General features: G+C 41.4%; 1 protein-coding gene across 1 annotated transcript in view; it reads left to right on the forward strand.

Moving 5' to 3' along the window:
- Positions 1-12,685, forward strand: part of kcnc2 (potassium voltage-gated channel subfamily C member 2) — an 88,882-nt gene extending 76,197 nt beyond the window's left edge. The window contains exons 2-4 of the mRNA XM_022749169.1: positions 4,023-4,956; positions 7,592-7,762; positions 12,540-12,685. Coding sequence (XP_022604890.1) covers positions 4,023-4,956; positions 7,592-7,762; positions 12,540-12,685 — 1,251 coding nt within the window. The remainder of the gene's footprint in view (positions 1-4,022; positions 4,957-7,591; positions 7,763-12,539) is intronic.
- The last annotated feature ends 6,096 nt before the right edge of the window (positions 12,686-18,781 follow it).

The following is an 18,781-nucleotide window of genomic DNA, read 5'->3' on the forward strand; positions in this document are numbered from 1 at the left end:
AATACATCCAAGACTTAAGCATTAAAGCTCCATATTTTCCTCTTCTCCTGTGTTTTATTTGAAGTGTTGATCCATAAGAAGATATATTGTAGTATAGCTTTACATCTCCTCTCTCAGGCTTTCTTCTGATTGGCTGACTGTTTTCTGAGTGATCCAATAAAAATATAGCTGATTTCAGATGAAACTACACACCAAATCCTGCAAGGTCCACGTGGGCGGGGCTTGGTGCATGGCTGAGACCAGTGACTGCTTCATTGTGACATCACAAAGTTCCAGAAGTCCTGACGGCTGGTTTTAAGGCTCAGTGTCTGAATACAGGCTGTGTGCATTTCTCTGTGGACTGAGGCTTTGATACTTTCACAGTATTAATATAGAATCTAGACCTGCTTTATAACCAAACAACACATGGACATCTGCCTTTAGACTATATGGACCTTTAGAGATGGATGAGAGTCTGATTCTAGCCAGATGTTGAAAAGGTATTAATGCATCCATCTCCCCAAGATACAATCTTTACTCCTCCCACAGTGTCAGTGGGCAGTCAGTGGAAATGCTCTCTGACATTCTGAATACATCAGTGGCATTTATCTGATCCCTGATCAGTTCAACCACTGAGTGAGTTGTGTGGGTGCAGGAGTATAGATCTGTGTGAGTAGCATTGAGTTAGAGCCCATGAAGACAATAAGATGTTTGTCTCGCTCATACTTTGTAAATACAAACACCATTTCCCATAAGCCCTAGATGTTTGTGGGCTGAACATCACAGCTTGACAGAAAATGCAAATCCATTAGGGGTTACAGCCGGCTCAAACACATCTGTAATAACGGCAGCTTTCATGTGTTGCCTACGTGTGCTCATTGTGCATGGATCTGGTATGAGATCAGCGATTCTCTGGAGCTCACCTCCTTACAGCGCATTCAGTTCAGCAGGCCCGCTGTCATTTCATCAACACCCTCCCATAGCGATTGCTCCACAGAGACAAATGAATAATGAAACAAATTAGTCATGAAAGTAGAAACCAACTTACTTTTTTCCTGTAGTATTTTATTATTAGAGGCAGCAATAGCTTAATGAATTCTCTGTCCCTCAATTAATTTTCTTTTTCTTTTTTGTGTTTTTTTTTATCTTCCAGAGTAGAGGTTTATTGTTGGAACAGCTGATACCAGCACAGAGCAGTCTGTGTGGTTTTGGTGATTTGCAGGTGCATTAAAAAAAAACTTTTGTTGAAAAGTTTCATCTTACAACTTTTACTTCATGGCATTTTGACAACTTTATTTTGACATGCACCAGGTTCTGCAGCGTCTTGTGGTCATATTTCTTAGCAAAAGTAGTAAAAATTTATGGCGGTACTGCTCGGGTTTACAAGTGAGATGCTGCTGCAGAAATGCTGTCTTGTTTGCTGCTGCCAGCAACCTGGGTCAGTCTATAACAGAGGAAATAAGACTCCAATTTCTATAGTAACAACTGCCTTCCTGTATTAGCAGCAGCCTCAGGAGACCAAAACCTGGATCTCTTACTCTTGGGATGCTCCAACTTTCAGTACATCACTGCTGTATGTTGCTGACCGCCAAGTGCATGTAGACATAATTACGGGAGGTAAATGAAAAATGGGTAAAATATAAAAGAAAATGATAAGGTCGGTGTTAATAAAGTGACATACAAAGTAAGACAGCTTTTTGTCAAAAGTGGAGTTTGTGACCTTACAGTGATGCAAGAGGGCTGATAACATATTCAGTGTTATCATATATTGTATATTTAATTCAGTTAAAAAAAAGCAAGATCCTTGGCTGATTCCTGAATGTAGAATGTTGATGGTGCGAAGCAACAGCTGAGGGATGTAACCTCATCAAACTGAAGTTGTTATTGTCTAACGTATTAAAAAGTGTCAGTGAATGAACAGGATGAACATGATGAAGACACATGTATAATGAAGAGAGCGCATGTTAACAGCAATAGAGTGAATATACGCACACAGTTCAGGAGCAGGGTGACCCAAATAGTGGCAATATTTTGAGAGTGTGTGAGTCATGCAATCCAGAAACAAGGCAGGGTGTAAAACGACTTCTTCAGAGCTCAGTAGGCAGAGCACACCAGTGGATGGACTGTGGGAGGAAGGTAGAGAGAGAGCATAGTAGGCTGCATGTGTGGAAATCTGCTCCGTCTAGCTCTCAGAAAAAAATAAATAAATAAATAAAAAACGTGGATGTTTGCAAATTCAGCCTGAGCTTCTTCCAGGGAAGAGGAATATCTGGATGTCAGCTCTGCAGCAGACAGGTGGTTTCATAAACACCAAAACAAAACAAGATCTGTTGGGCAAAAAGAACAAAATAAAATCTGTATGTGACTCATCATTTAATACAGTTACCATACACATTCAGACGCATTGGATCAACACGCTGTCATTGTGCTAGCCAAAGACTGGAGTTACTTAAACTGTATTGTGACAATTACAGAATAAATAAGATTTTTTTTAAATAGAACTTTCTAACAATATAAGGCATAGGAGTTACCTTGTACTGTATTATTAGTGTTATTGTCATTGCTCTAAACTTGTAATTGTTATTTCTCACTGCCACTGAGCAGATATGAATGAAGGGGCAAGCAAATAGCACTCAAGAGGACTATTTAGGTGTCACTGCCTGACTTTGCCTTTGGACACTGCTGCCCAGACACAACATGGACAAAAGATGGCTTTCATTTTTAAACCAATTTAACATTGTAATACCCGTGTTGTGCTCTAAATTGAGACACAAATAAGTGATTGCAGATAGTGTTAGAGATGATTGAACATTGATTTATCAGGGAGATTTATTTGGATTCACTGACATGTCACAGATTTCTCACTAAAACATTTCAGTCATCACAGAGAAAAGGTTGTGTAATAAAATATTACAACACTATGTAACTCTGCACAGCTCTCACAACTCAAACTTGTGGCTACATGTAATTTTAAGTAGTTACCATTCAATGAATAAGGACCTAATTTCTAATCAATGCATAGAGAATGGAAGTTCGTTCTGACCTTGGGAATCATAGTCTGACAAAGGGTCATAGGTCACAGTGAAATTGACCTTTGACCACCAAGATCTAATCAGTTCATCCTTGGGTCGAAGTCATTTATGCCAAAGAAACTCCCTCAAGGTGTTGCTGCGATATCATGTTAACAAGAATGGGACGTATGGCCAGACAACCCGAAAACATCATTAATTCATTGACCTGTTCACAACTAGTTCACATACGCAACCTTTGATGAGGAATCACAAGTAGACATTGCATCAGTGTAGGGATGTCACAATACAAATATAAAATACAAATGCAGCAACTCTTGCCCTGTTTTTGTTCCACAAATAGCGGACTTATTGGATTGGCTGGATTTATTGTTATTGTGTCCCTTTGTGTTTGACGTAACACTTGTAGGGTATTATGCTGCCCTCTTCAGTCCCAGGAGAATCACATCTCTAGTGCCTACGACAAAAACAAGTACCGTCAAGGTTACAGAATTTTGGCATCCAAACTTAGTACCGAAGTGACATCCCTTCTTCATTGTAAGGGGTCGCATGCAAAAAAAGGTTGTGAACAACTGATCCACAAGGGTTAGGCCTGGTGCTTTTATGTGTGCTTTAAAAGGATTTTAAAAACAGGTAAATAGTGCAATACCCTGATATCACTTACTTACTTTCCTGCTTGCTTTATTTCCAACTGCCCAACATACCAGCAGCAGTAAATTAAATCTGATTGCATCTGCATTCCCATGCCACTTTTACGCCAGGATCACAAGGAAGTGTGTGTTTATTTGTTGCTGTTGCTAATAGATTGCTTCTCTCTCTGGAGTCCATTCAAATTGATGCAAGTTAATTAAACTTGTTTGAGTTAAATCTCCTTCTCAGGAGTAAATATACTGATTGAGCTTGGTGTTGTGTGTACATATGCCAGTGTACATCATGGTTGAAATAACCATACATTTCAGGGATGGATTGATAGTAACAATTGCTTTTCTCTTTTTCTGTTTTCTTCTCTTGTAGTTTATTGCCTTTGCATCTTTGTTCTTCATTCTGGTCTCCATCACCACCTTCTGCTTGGAGACTCATGAAGCTTTCAACACCATCATCAACAAGACTGAGCTGATGCGGAACAGCAGTGTGACGGAGTCGGGCCCTCAGTACGAGATTGAAACTGACCCTGCACTCACCTACGTGGAGGGTGTTTGCGTCTTCTGGTTCACCATTGAATTCCTGGTGCGCGTGACCTTCTGCCCGGTCAAGTTGGAGTTTGTTAAGAGCGTCCTCAACATCATCGACTTTGTGGCTATCCTACCTTTCTATTTGGAGGTAGGGCTGAGTGGCCTTTCTTCAAAGGCTGCCAAGGATGTGTTGGGTTTCCTCAGGGTGGTGCGCTTTGTTCGTATCCTGCGTATCTTCAAGCTAACACGTCATTTTGTGGGGCTAAGGGTGTTGGGCCACACATTGCGGGCCAGCACCAATGAATTCCTGCTGCTCATTATCTTCCTGGCGTTGGGAGTGTTAATTTTTGCCACCATGATTTACTACGCCGAACGAATCGGCGCCAAGCCCAATGACCCCACTGCTAGCCTCCACACCAAGTTCAAGAACATCCCCATTGGCTTCTGGTGGGCTGTGGTAACCATGACTACACTGGGCTATGGCGACATGTATCCAGAGACCTGGTCAGGCATGGTGGTGGGTGCATTATGTGCTTTAGCTGGCGTGCTGACGATAGCCATGCCTGTGCCGGTTATCGTCAATAACTTTGGGATGTACTACTCTCTGGCCATGGCCAAGCAGAAGCTGCCCAAAAAGAGGAAGAAACACATCCCTCAGGCAGTGCAGGGAGGGTCCCCCACCTACTGCAAAGCCGATCTCAACACCACCTGCAACAGCACTCAAGGTGACCTGTGCCACGTCAAAGGGGGCAGGGTACTAGAACGCAACCGTTCAGGTAAGAACATATGTTGAATCCTAGGCCATATTGAACAGAAAATTGTGAGCAACCACACCTCGGTAGTAAAGTTCATGTTACGCTGAAGGACATTATTTATGAAGTGACAGCAAGAAGAATCCATAAGGAACATCATCTCAGGTAGAAAGCAGTAGCCATTTCACAGATTCTCCCCTGAGAATTAAAATGGTTTTCCCTTAGAAACTCACGAGCACCACTGAGCCCTTTTTCCTTCTAGCCTTCATCTCTGGATGCCACACTGATGAGGAAGGCTACACAAAAGGCAATGAGAGTAGGAGATGCTTGTGTGAAAAAGCTCATGCTGATAAGAATTCACAGTCCTTATGTCCAAGTCTTTCTTCCAGTAGGGATTGTTCATTTGCTGTTTAGACCGTAGGTGGCTGTTTTTCCCTCTAGGCCTGTGTCAGTAATTTACTCTGACACAGCTGATATTGATGGAAATTAGTGTCGACCTCCATGTACTGACTTTCTTTGAATTCGAGTGCAGACATTCCTGAGGGTAGGTGCATGCTCTGGGCTCCCCACACTCTGTTTGTTTATCAGGTCTCAGAACCTTATATATTTAATAAGCATAGAATAATTCATGCCTCAACTGAATGCACAAGCAGAGTCAATCTGGTTTAGTTGCCTGTGTGATTTCCTTAGAGGTCATTTAAAACACACAGTATGCAAGGTTACTCTCCTCCTCAGTGTCCTGTAGATTGCCTCATGATTTATGTTGCAATGTGAAAGGTTTCATTTAACATATACTGTATATATATTCTTATATTTTTCAGTCACATGTGACAGGGAATGCCAGCTTCTAGTATATGTGGATTTTGTCTGATCTGAAACATATCAACCTTTTCATTTAAAAACCTTTATAGTAAGCCAGAGAAATTCAAATTTTTTTTGTTAATAGAAATTAATTGTAGCATTACTCTGTGATTATTGCTGTATTATGGTAATCAGTTTTATACTCATTATTATGTCATTATGTTGATGTCTCTTAAGTGTTATTCACGATTTGCTAAACCCCTCCCCTGAACACCAATTGTCCAATCACAGATTAAAGGTAATAGGCTCAGCAGCTCTGTCAAGCTTTTGATTTCTCTGTATGTTAAAGTGGTGTACATGAGGTTGTAATAAGGACGATGCTCGACATTTAAACATTTTGGAGGTTGGTGTTTTTTCACCAAATCTTTTTTAACGTTTAATGTGAAAAAACAAAAAAGTAGCAGCCAAATGGGGTTAAAATGAAATTTCAGTCTCTTTTTATATTTTTATTTCACCTCATCATACTTTAACTTGCCTTATACAGCAGTACAAATACAATTGTTTCTTCATTTAGCGTTAACATGTCTTCTACATGGACCATAATCTAGTGCGGAGGCAGCTTCTTCTTCAGTCTTTGAGCACGATATAATGTATTCAACCATTACATGCATCTTTATTAAGACCCCTTTTATAAGCTTGTCATTTTAAATTGTTTCAGCTGGCGACATTAAAAAGTCAGAAAGAGACTCATGAAGCTAATGTTAGCTTAATTACATAGCTAGTTACAGATTAAATCTTCCAGAGACAGTTGCCCTTTTCTCAAAGTCGATGGTCTACTAAGAATTTCAATGGTAAACCGGTCTCTGTTATCACTGTAAACTGCATATGCTCTGTACGAGAAGTGTAGCAACAGTAATGATGGAGGACCTTATGTTATTCCTTATGCCACAGACCTCCACTGTCACCCAAAAACATATCAAAACACATGAAAGAGCCACAATGATGTAATTCAGGACATATTCCATCACATTTTCATAACAATGGACATGCATGACAATGGATTGCATTTTCAGTCTGTGGCCAGTAACATCATGTCCAATAGAGAATGCTTAGAGAAGCAGTTCCACTCTTATACACTGACAGGAACTATTACCCCAGCCTCCTTTATTGTACTGATGGAATGTGTCCAAATACAATGGTGTGGCTATTTTATGTGCTTCTCTCAGTTTTTGGACAGAATACAAATTGTTATCCACTGAGAATAGCAAAACCATTTATCCCACGAATAAAGACTCACCATGGCTCATCAGGGGTTAGTCATGTGTCTTTCTCATCCACTGGAGCTCCACACACTGTCTGACCTTTGACCTCTGCTGTACTGCATGATGGTGCTTGTGACATTTGGTGCAGGCTTTTAATGTGTGAGGCCGTTTGATTTTATCATGACACTGACTGTGGCACCCGACCCGATGTTAGTGGTGTGTTAGTGTGTGTTAGTAGCATGCACCAGCCACCAAACTTGTGAAATATGACATTAAGGTTAGCAAATGCAAATCAAATTTCCACCAAAAATAAGTTGTTGTTACCAGAGGAAACTTAAACATTCGCCACTATCAAAGCTGTATGCCATGGCGAGTACATTCCATTGGTTGTTTTTGCTGGTGAAAGATTTATTTACTACTGAATCTAGTTTTATAGGTTCAGGATTCAAAGCGTAAAGCTTATGTCAGATTGTTAGATTTTTAAAAATTGTGCAAACTGAAAGAAACTGGATGTGAAATTTGTTATTGGAACCTGTTAAAAAAAAAAAACCACCCAGCCAGATGTAACATCTACTAATGTGTTTCCTCTCTCACAGTTCTGTCAGCGGACTGCAGCGGGGGCAGTGACCTGACCATGTCTCCAGAGGAGAGGGTCCCCATGCGAAGGTCCAGCACCAGGGAACAGGACCGTCGGAGCGGGGGCACGTGCTTCCTGCTTGCTGCTAGTGACTACACCTGCCCTGCAGATGGAGGGTTACGAAAAACAGGTAACTGCATGGGGAAATTCAACTGCTTCACCATTTCATTTAATTGAGCTTTGAATGAATATTTTAAAGTCATTTCATAGAAGTTTTATTTGTTAAAAAGCCATAAAGAATCATTCTGAAATTCATGCTTTGCAGTTCATATTTCAGATATTTTACCATAGAATTACTTATAGGAAAAGGAAAGATCTTGAAAACACAGCCGTTAAAACAGTTAAAATCCTCATCAGCTGATCCGTATCCTTAGTGACTGGGACACCAACATCCCTGGAAGAGGGAAGGCTGTTTGTTCAGGCCTAGTCACATAAGGTAACGTAAACTGTGGCCGTGCTGTTGCGGCACACCACAAGACTTTTTTTTGGCAATTCTGAGGACCATCAGTGTCCGTGCAGCCGACTCAGAACTGCTGCTTTCTTCACAATTTATTCATGTTTTCTTGTTGCCTGGAAACACTTGAATAAATTTCTGATCCCGTGCCTCACTTTTCTGGCTGTTGCCAGGTTCATTGCCCATCTGCAGCTCCCAAATAAACTGTCCAGTGTATCATCAGACTCTAAGGTGATGATACACAAGCAGACATGTCAGATATTTATTTCACAATCAGAAAAATTGAAATGGTTGAAATAATAGATTTTAATGCCATCCACTCATAAGCATTTTGACTTCTTCATTTGTAACAGCAGGCTCACATTTGTTGCTACATAGAATGAACATGTCTGAGCTAATCGTCAGTTAATACAGTGGATTCAAAAACATAATATAAAACATAAATATATTATATAATATAATATTAATAAATATGGCCTCCTTTCCTTTTTATCTGTTATAACAGACCTGTTCCATACCTTAAGATTTTTAACCCTAAAAGTTTAATTCTCAAGACAAAGAAGAAAGATGCAAGACCACATTAACACACAGGTGACGAATTAAAAGAAAAACCAGCATAAAGTGTCTTAGTGAAGTGTTGTCTCACCACGTTCCGCCAGAACAGTTCGGCATTGATTCTCCAAGTCTCTGAACTCTTCCCTCATGTGGTGTTTTGATGCGCTGTCTAACATGTTGGGTCCAAAATCTCCCATAGGTGTTCAACTAGGTTGAGATCTGGTGACTGTGAAGGCCACATCATGATTCACATTATTGTCAGACTCATCAAACCATCAGTGACCCCTCGTCTCCTGTGGGTGGGGGCTTTGTCATTCTTTTTTTCCACTCGTTCTTCAGGTTTTTCCTTTGGTTCGTCACCTGTCTGCACGTAGAAAACTCAGTTTTCTTCACTGAAAATCCCACTGACATTTCTAACTATGTTAATAACTAGGCTACACATCTAGGTAGCTTTCTCTACAGTATGTCACAGGACTCACTTCATATACTTAGACACAGGCTAGTAGTTAGTTCTCTAGATACTTCTTTGAAAAGCAATCTAATTTTATTGTTTATTCAGTATTGATGTTTCTAGCAGAATTTAGCAAACACCATTTCCCATTATTCCCCTATAATTTCTCATTATTTCATATCGGAGTCACCATAATTACCAATTTCCCACTTGTAAACAGCGACCGTAACATCTAAGTTGTAACTACGACTTATATGTTGACAGGATGCCAAGATGGATGCATCTATATATCCATCTTGGCACCTAAAAACAAAACAAATATGGACGCCTTAAATAAACCCACATTTCACGGATCAAGAGAAGCATCTGCTTCCAAGCATCAGGTGTGTCAGTCCTGACTGAGGGTAATAAACAGGTTGGCCTTGCAAGTAACGCTGGGTTAGATTACTTCTTTAGGTAACTAGACAGCCAGACATGCTGCCGTTAGCAGATTAACTCAACGGTTGATTCATTCCTTACACTTTTGTTCTTGTGTTTTTGGTTTTGGAAAGGTGATAATATCACACTCAGAGCCTCGAACACTCTGATGCAGGATCCAGAGAAACCCAGTGCACAATTGCTGCTTGGTTCAGCAAACAGTCTTTAATAATGTTGTTAGTGTGAACCTTTATATTAATGAAGAAGTCAATTTGCCCACTTTGAGTTGACCATGGTTCCTGTGGCACCACCAGGACGCCATGATGATTCGCGTCTCTGATTGAACCATGTTGAAACTTTGCCAGCAAAGTTTATCACCCATAAATCACGACTGGATATTGGAACAGTTCACAGTGTTTCCAATGAGACAAGATTTCTCTTCAGAATTTGCTGTCAGATCTTCAAACAGTCTGTTGTCACCTTCAGTCCTGTCGCAGTGCGTCAGTGGAAAGGTCAGATTCAGACAGGGCGTGACCTTCCATACACTTTAACCCAAGCTAAAGGTCATCATGAAGTTCACATCTGCTGAACTTCCAGAGAGCCTCGTTGGCGCTCGGTGTGATTTCAAAAGTAGGAAAGGTCACGAATTAAAATGTATAAACGGAGCAGCTCACACAGTGGAGATTGGGGCTGCAGCTGATTTGACAGCAAAGATACTTTCACTTGCATTTTCTTGTGGACCAACTGAAATAATTCTTCAATACCACGTGAGGCCTAAAGCATGTCTGTTAGATTAATTCCTCAGTTTTATCTCAAGCATCTTGAGGCATTAATGTTGTGTTAATCTGCACTGTGATATGTAAGCGTTAAGCCTCGACTAATTGCCTTCTATCAGAAGTTAACAGCCACTTCAGGAGGCTATCTAAATGTCTTGCTCTCAGTATTATTGCTCTACAGCCTCATAGTCCCACTGTACTCACTGTAACGCAGGCAAATCAATGCCATCATACCATTAGAGTGCCACTTGTAAATTCAAGATTTAGTTTATTTGAATTCCAGCTCCCATTTCAGAAAAATCCTGTGATAGTACAGCATGGAGCTTCACTATTATTATTAAAATAAGGCGTTAATGGTTTTACTGAGATAATCTCACAGGCGAAACTACTGTACATCTGGTCCAGATCCTCCGGAGAGCACATGATGGTGATCTCCCTCACAGCGAGGCTCCTCACTAGCCTTGTTTGTTTCGACGTAGGCGGCTGAGCAGCTGTGCCTTCGTCTCTGCTGCTTCAGTCAGCGGCTGCAGTTGCCGCCGCACTGACGCTAATACATAAAACATCAGGTCCTTTCTAGTCCCTGCTACCTGTTGGCACAGACCCAGGCCGTCCTTTGTTCTGCCTGCTCGGCTGGTTCTGAAACAGCCCCTGGTTTCATTTACACCCTTCCTCCTGGTGAAACAAATGGGTGCCGTATGTGGTATTGTAATGAGGCCACGTTTCCATTAGCTGCTCCTCATCAGTGTTTATGCCAGCTGATTGGCATGCTCCATTAATGATCTGGCTGCTTTGGCTTGCTTGTTTATTTTGCACCAAGTGATGAATGCTAATTTACCAGCATGCATCACATGCTGCATTTTGAGACGTTTGAGCTGTTGTACAGATTAATAATACATTAATAATGATGGTCCTTTTCTAATCATCCTCATCATCATCCGTATGTGCAGGCTACGACTTGGATTTCTACACACACATACAAAACACATTTGATCAATGATGTGCATGCTGGTAGTCTTAATACGTACACTTGCCTCTGTATGACTGTTATATATTCAAACTATGTGTCTTAATGTGAAAACTCAATTTATGAAAACATTCCCAAACTATTTGCCATATATTAGACATTTAGACATAATATTTACAGCATTTAAAACACTAATGATGATGTCACCAGTTCAATAACTGCTAATGTTTTATTTCATTTTCCAACCCCATTAGTTTAAGAATAACAATATTGATTATTTGACTAATAGTTTTACAGACTGAACTCGGGCAGACTGGAATTTTACTGACACAGGCATTTCTCTGTGTAGGTTAAAGCTGAGTGGCTCAGTGAGGGGGCGGAGCCAGAGAACCATTGTTAGCTGAATGGCAACTTCAAATGAAAACACACACACTGGTCAAAATGGGAAAAAAAATGAATTAATGTCATGAAATTATTTTATTAATTCATAACCATGACAGTCATGGAACGTCACGATATTAGCTAATTAGCTTACCTAGCCAGCTATAGTACGGTGGCTCTGAGAGCTCAACACACTGCAGCTTAAGAAAACACAAGCAAACAGACACAACAAAAAAATACAGGAAAACATGTTTCGATGTTTCTGAAGTTGTGTTTTGTTTATTTGCATGTGTGTTCTTAAGTTGCAGTGTGTTGAGCTCGCGGGGCCACCGTACTATAGCTACTATGGCTAAATACATATTAGCTACTTTAGTGCGGCTAATGTCAAATCATGCGAGCTTGTAAATACAAGTTGGGAAAAACCATACACATTACCCTTCCCAGTTGTAATTCAATAACTGAATAAGTAGCAGGTAAAGTGAAGGTGCTAATGGGACGGCCCGATGTATCTTCTCTGATCAGACACAGTTTGAAGATCCTGTTTCTAGTGTTCACGCATCATAAGCCAGACAGACTGCGGTTCTTTGGTTCTACCTGCTCGGCCACTCCGGTTCTTTCTCCCTCCAGAGCAGCTCCAGCTGAACTATCAGCCTTACTGTCAGTGTGAGGAAATGTGCTGTGCATGCTCTCACCGTACAGTATGTTACTGTTGCTCTATCTCACTCCTGTCTCCTGTCTCGGTTCACTCGGCTGGCTCGGACGCGGATCGTTGCCTGCCTGCCTGCGTGCCTGCCTGCCTGCCTGCCTGTGTGTGTTCATGTCCTGTTCCTGCACAACCACAACCACCACCACCTCCACCACCACCACCACCACCACCACCTCTCTGTGGCCCTCCCCACTCATCTGAAGGCTATGAGAAATCCCGGAGCTTAAACAACATAGCGGGCATGACTGGCATGGCTGGTAACGCCCTGAGGTTGTCTCCTGTGACCTCGCCCTATGGATCGCCCTGCCCGCTGCGGCGCTCTCGCTCCCCTATCCCCTCCATCCTGTGAGATGTCCAGCCCTGGGCCTCTTTGGCCTAGACTACCCCACATCCTGCCCCCAAACAAACCACCTCCCTTTGGTATTATATCTGAACTGTTCTAGATATTGTGGCTAGTGGATAAGTACTTAAACTTGTAGCTAAGACTAATGTTAGTGGCTTGGGCAATCTGAGCAACTCCTCACCCCCCTTTTCCTTGAAGGTACATGTGCTTAGCTAACATCCTTAAGTATCTAGTCAGTTCTCCTGTGTCACTTGGAGTTCCCTTTAGATATCGTCATACTTTGAGACTTGAGACTTGCAATAAAAGAACTCTGACTGGTGGCTTCAGAAGTAGCAGCCATGACATTTAATAAAGGACATATTAATAATCAGGGATATTAGATGTTGCTATATTTAGATACCATGAAAAAGACGTGCTTCCAAAAAAAAAAAAAAAAAAAAAAAAAAAAAAAAAAGAAAGAGAGATGTCACTTCATTTGAACCTCATACAACTGTGACTTTGTCTTTTGTTTTGCTACTTGATTTTTGGGACGGAGACCGGAGGAATGGCTGCCAGGACGGACGATTATGTCGTTCAGGACTGTGTTTTGACTCACACAAGCACACTTACAGTCTGTCACTCTTCACCTGCTGCTGGGCCTGCTCATGTTTTTGCATGGATCATCCTGTAACCATCGTCTGCGAGCAGTGTGGCGAGGGGAGCAGGGACGAGGCAGACAGTGAGGAGAACTTAAGAAACTTATAAAAAAAAAATACTCTTTTTTTATGTATATATATATATATATATATATATATATGAAGGATTATTTTTTAATTTAATATTATTATGTTGGGGTTGGGGGGTGGTACATTCAACTTGTATCGTGTCTCATTTTGCCATTGGCTTCACCAACAATTCACCGAGGAGACTAGAAACACAGAACGCCATCTGGGTGTTCGTTTCTCTCTGCATGTGGGTTTTTGCTTGTCTCTGCTATTTCCAATTAACTCTCCCCCCCACCCCCCCCTCTCCTTTATGTTTTTTTTTCTTTGACCGAGCGCCACCAAAGCTGTTGTGTCTCTGGTTGTTTACTCACAGATAACTGCAAAGAGGTTGTCTTTACTGGTTTCACACAAGCAGAGAGCAGCGTTCTATCTTAATGGCTTTGGGGGAAGGCACCGCCATGGCGGAAAGGTAACTTTCTGAACAGGAAGGGGGGGGGGGGGCAGATTTCAGTGTAGAACCCTCTCACACTCTTGGTTAATGAATTATGATTTGTGTTTCTGTGTGTGTGTGTGTGTACTAAAACTGGGGTTATTCAATAATCCTAAAAGATACCTGTACATGGTTACAGAGACGTCGACAAGCATGCACTCTTGATGGCACCATTAAAGGTGCTGCTTGTAGCATTGTAACCAGTGGATCACTACCACATTAATATAAAGACATCAGTATAATTACTGCAAACAGATGATGCATTTTGCATCATGTGCTGCCAGATTCAGTTTGAGATTTGCTTGATTTACACCCTAAGAAAGCAGATTTGTTATCTGTTATGCAAGTGATACATAACATTTTCCTGCACAGTTTCACTTCATCTCAGCCGTCTCCAAGGGCTATTAGCTGCTCTCAAATCCCCAAACCCAACAGACTGACCGGAATCCCTCAGACCAGCGTCTGTAAATCTCTCATGAAAAAGAAGCAGCCTTTTTGTTTCTCTGAAAGGCTGCGTCGTTTATTATTGAGGAGACTGTTTTTTTAATGGCGGGAACAAATTGCCTCTGTGCAACCAACAGGTGTGGGGGAAAGCAGACATAACCATGCAGCGATGTGCCTCACCCATCCCTACAGTATGTCTATACCAGTAGCAGAGGGTTGCCTAGCAACTGGCTCCCAGCTAGATGCATCTTACACATAGCACGGCAAAAAGTCAAACAATTAAAAATAAGAGCTCTTGCAAATATTTCTCCTTGTCTGCAGACTGAATTATTGAATCACCCCCCAATGAAACCACTGCAATATACAATAGAGCTTTTATAACACTGGATATGAGCTCCATAGATTTGTACTATCTGATTTGTTCTCATTTTTGTGCATATATTTAAACTAGCCAGTGTGTGCATGGCAAGGTCGTCTGACATGATGCTCAACACAGACAGATGATGCATTTCTGATATTTAGAGATGTGTTTATATTTTATTTAGACAATTCAATTCCTATTTGAATGACGCTGGGATAAGACTGTCATCAGTATGAGGACCTATTGCAGTGGGAGGACCCCATTTGGAGCCTTCAGGCCACTGCTGCAGGACAATACGGACGAGGACGCACGTAAAACCCATTGACTGACAGCAGCCTGGCTCATGGCTCTGCGCACAGGAAAGCAACTGAGGACTGTGACAAGCATTTACCTTCTCTCCTTCTCTTTTTTTTTGTTTTCCTGTTTTGAAACTCTGGAGAAAAAAAAAGGAAAGCAAAGTGCACTGGACACGTCCTTAACAGAGATTATCTACTGTATAGATACTGCTCCTGTAAATAAAACAACGACACAGCACATCTGGGCCGAAGCGGCTCCGTCCACACATCTGTCTTTTGATGGCGAGTCAGGTGGTTGCTAAGTTGCGCCGTGACACTCAGTGTGAGTCACTTTTCTTGCTGTGGTATCCCTCCTCGCAATAAGTGTATTAAGATGTATCAGTTGAGGCACTTTGTGTTCTAAAAATGGAGTGTATTCATATATGAAATTCTACATACAGTATATACAGTATAGAGAGACAAACGTGCTAAGTTGAATAAATGTGACATTATGGTCATCTTTGCTTTTGTTTCCCTTGGTATTTTCAGTAGGTTAATTGCTCTGCTGTGTGTTAATGTGTGTGTGTATCCTAAAAACTCCAGGGTCAGATCTGCAGTTTGAAAGGCCAGGTCAGCGGAGACTTGCTGTCACTCTTCTACTTAGTTTTTAGCACAAACCTGAATGAGACAGAGCCCCCCCCCCCCGCCCTTGCCGTGCATTGAACATGCAACTACCCTGCGTTAGTGCTGCAGATGTTTGTCTTTTCACAAACCAAATTATCCTGACCAGACTATTCCTCATAACTCCTGGTGGCTAAAAAAAAAAAAAAAAAAAAAACTGCATAACTTGATTCTTCCAAACTTTGGAGCAAAAGTGTAGCAGAAGTTTACCAAGTTAAATGCGGGACTTCTAGAATGGCTACATCTGCACAGTAGCAATCCCATGAACCCAAACAATCAGATCGGATTTGCAATAAGCACCCAAAAACAAAAAGCGCCGATCCACACTGTGATTTCAGCAGCAGAGAGAAAACCCAGTGCACGCTGATAGAAAGGACTGGCAGGTGGCACAACGTATGTGTCGTGTCGGTTGGCTTGCTGTTCAAGTGTCACCCTGTACCCACAATCCTCCTCGTGTAGTACACACGCTGCTTTACTCTTTGACTCGACAAAGGGGAACTGTTCTTTGTGTATTTTTAGAATGACGTTGTAACTTTAAAAAAAAAAAAAGGTGTTTATTTTTTTTAATCCAGAACATGTATTTTTGTGTCTTATTGTTGAGTACATTGCTCTTACCTGTAAAAGTCATGGTAGTCTGATGCTGTGCTTCTCCATTGTGTCCTTAAACTGTCAGGCTTTTGATCCGAGTTCATGTTTTGTATGTTTTATTGTGAGGAAAATTCTAGTTTGAAGTCTGTATTTGTGGAGCCTTTTGTTGGCATTCTAAAGTGCATGCTGAAAAAACATTATGTCAAATTGTAAAAAAAAAAAAGAAAAAAAAAAGAAAAAAAAAGACATACTGTATATCACAGTCAAAACAATGTGTATAGAGTAAAGGTAAATGCTATGTGAGAGATTCACATAAACTATTTATCTTTTAACTGGTTGCTTCTTCTTCATTTCTTTGTTTGTCCTGTTTTCTTCTTCACTCTGATTGTAGGTGACAACACACAATCCAAATGTGGTTCATCTCCCTGCGTTTGATTGACGAGCTAATACCACAAAAATCTAATTCAAGTAAATCATCTCCAGCTTCACAAAAATATCTTAGAGGTCCCATATAGTATAAAGGTCTCTGTCCATGTGTTGTTTGATTATAAAGCAGGTCTAGGTTCTATATTAATACTATGAAAGTATCAAAGCCTCCGTCCACAGAGAAATACACACAGCCTGTATTCAGAAACTGAGCCTTAAAACCAGCCGTCAGGACTTCTGGAACTTTGTGATGTCACAACAAAGCAGTCGCTGCCCTCAGCCTTGCCCCAAACCCCTTCCAACCGGACCCACCATCCAACCTTGCTCTACCCCCCCTGCAGGATTTCTGACCATTACCATGCTGCTCCTGCTCTCATTCTGATCACTCCCTGGTGGTGGTCTTTTGAAAACCATGCCTCATCCTTCAGAGAAAACAAGACACATGGAGCCCCTGCAGAATATCTGAATTAAAGAAGTGCAGGATCCTGGTGCTGTTACCTGTAGCAACAGGTACAAACCAGACGCTGGTAGGGCACAGTCTTATTGTTTAGGACTCAGATTTGGATGAGGGATGAGACATTCAAATGTTATAGCTGTACACAGTGACTGCTGACAGTGCAAGTGGAATCTGTATTAATGTGCAGCATCTCAATTAGCAGTGAGGTGATTGTTGCAGCTGCACTTTATCATTTAGTGTAATGAAGCAGGTGCCTGGTGCAGCTGGACGTGTCGTTTCACATTGAGAGTGGAGGGTAAACAAAGCAGCCGCTGCCGACAAACAGGAGTCTCATCCGTCTCATCTGGCGGCCGGTGTTGATGTCTCCCACAGGTTCAGGCTGAGATGCCCGTGAGCCGGCGCCCTCCTCTCCCGCTTCCTGTTCATCCTTCAACTCACGTCCAGCAGCCAGCACCGCTCAGCGCACTGTACGAATCTCTGAGACATCCCAACTATCTTTACTCCCATCACCATGGAAACAGCCACAGACGTGCCAAAGAGATGTAAACGCCAGAGCCCCCCTCAACTCCCCTTTCTCCACCCACCCTCTACCTAGCTGCCGGAGGGGTGGGGGGGTTTAGGGGGGGGTATACTGTGCCAGCTGCTGAAAATCCAAAATACCAAATTCGTGACATGAATATTGCATCAGAGTCTGTTTTCAACTTTTTGGCTCTCACTAGCTGACACACAAAGACGCACTTATTTCACCCCGACCACACTAACAGGTGTGTAGATATAAATACTATGTGCAGTAAATTAGATAGATGGATGGGTCAATGGGTAGACAGATAAAAAGACAGACAGAGATAGATGGATGGATATTTATCCTAATGAGATTTGTTTTGACCTTTTAACAAAAATCATATTTTGCTTACAGTAGACATTCTGTTTTTATAATCATTTTGTTTATTGTATTTCTCATGGATTGAGTTTAGAGAGAATAGACAGCTGCTGATTTTGTTGAAAACATCACATCCAGCACAAACCACTTCAAGACTCTCTGGTGGTGGGGCTGAATAAAGTAATGTAATGTAATGTTTGCCCTTAATGTTGACACCAGAGGGAAACTCATAGGGTCACTAATGTCCAAAGCGTTCATCCTCTGGGGAACATGACATGCTCAGCTCAGTTTGTCCAATCGGCCTGATGGTGAAACAGCTCCAGAAAGATCTTCAAAAAACATCTTAAATATTAAGTTTTTAGAAAGAAAATTTGCTGTTTCTTTGTAAACTGCAGTAGCAACCATAGGCATGTGTATTATAACACTTCCTGTCAGTATAAAATGGCCATTACAATAATATGTTATGGAACTGAGACACAGTTTAAGATCCATCTACTGCACACCATGAATATCAGAAAATATCATGTCAACTTGATTAGTAATCATAAGATATCTTGCTTTAGATTTAATGTTGGATGACTAAATGGCAAGGCTTTCCATCCTTAGCTCCCAGCATGCAACGGTGCACACACAAAACTAAAAATCTTGAAAAAAGAGAGGTTTTTTTGTTTTGTTTTGTTTGTAAAACAATTTGCAACTAAAAACAAAATAGTACCTGCAGTCCTGAACTTCTGCCATCATATAAACCCTCACAAACCCATAAAGTCCCAAAAAGTAAAGAGAAAACTGACGTGAC

Source organism: Seriola dumerili, unplaced genomic scaffold, assembly GCF_002260705.1.
Source record: "Seriola dumerili isolate Sdu_G_001 unplaced genomic scaffold, Sdu_1.0 BDQW01000138.1, whole genome shotgun sequence".
NCBI lineage: Eukaryota > Metazoa > Chordata > Actinopteri > Carangiformes > Carangidae > Seriola > Seriola dumerili.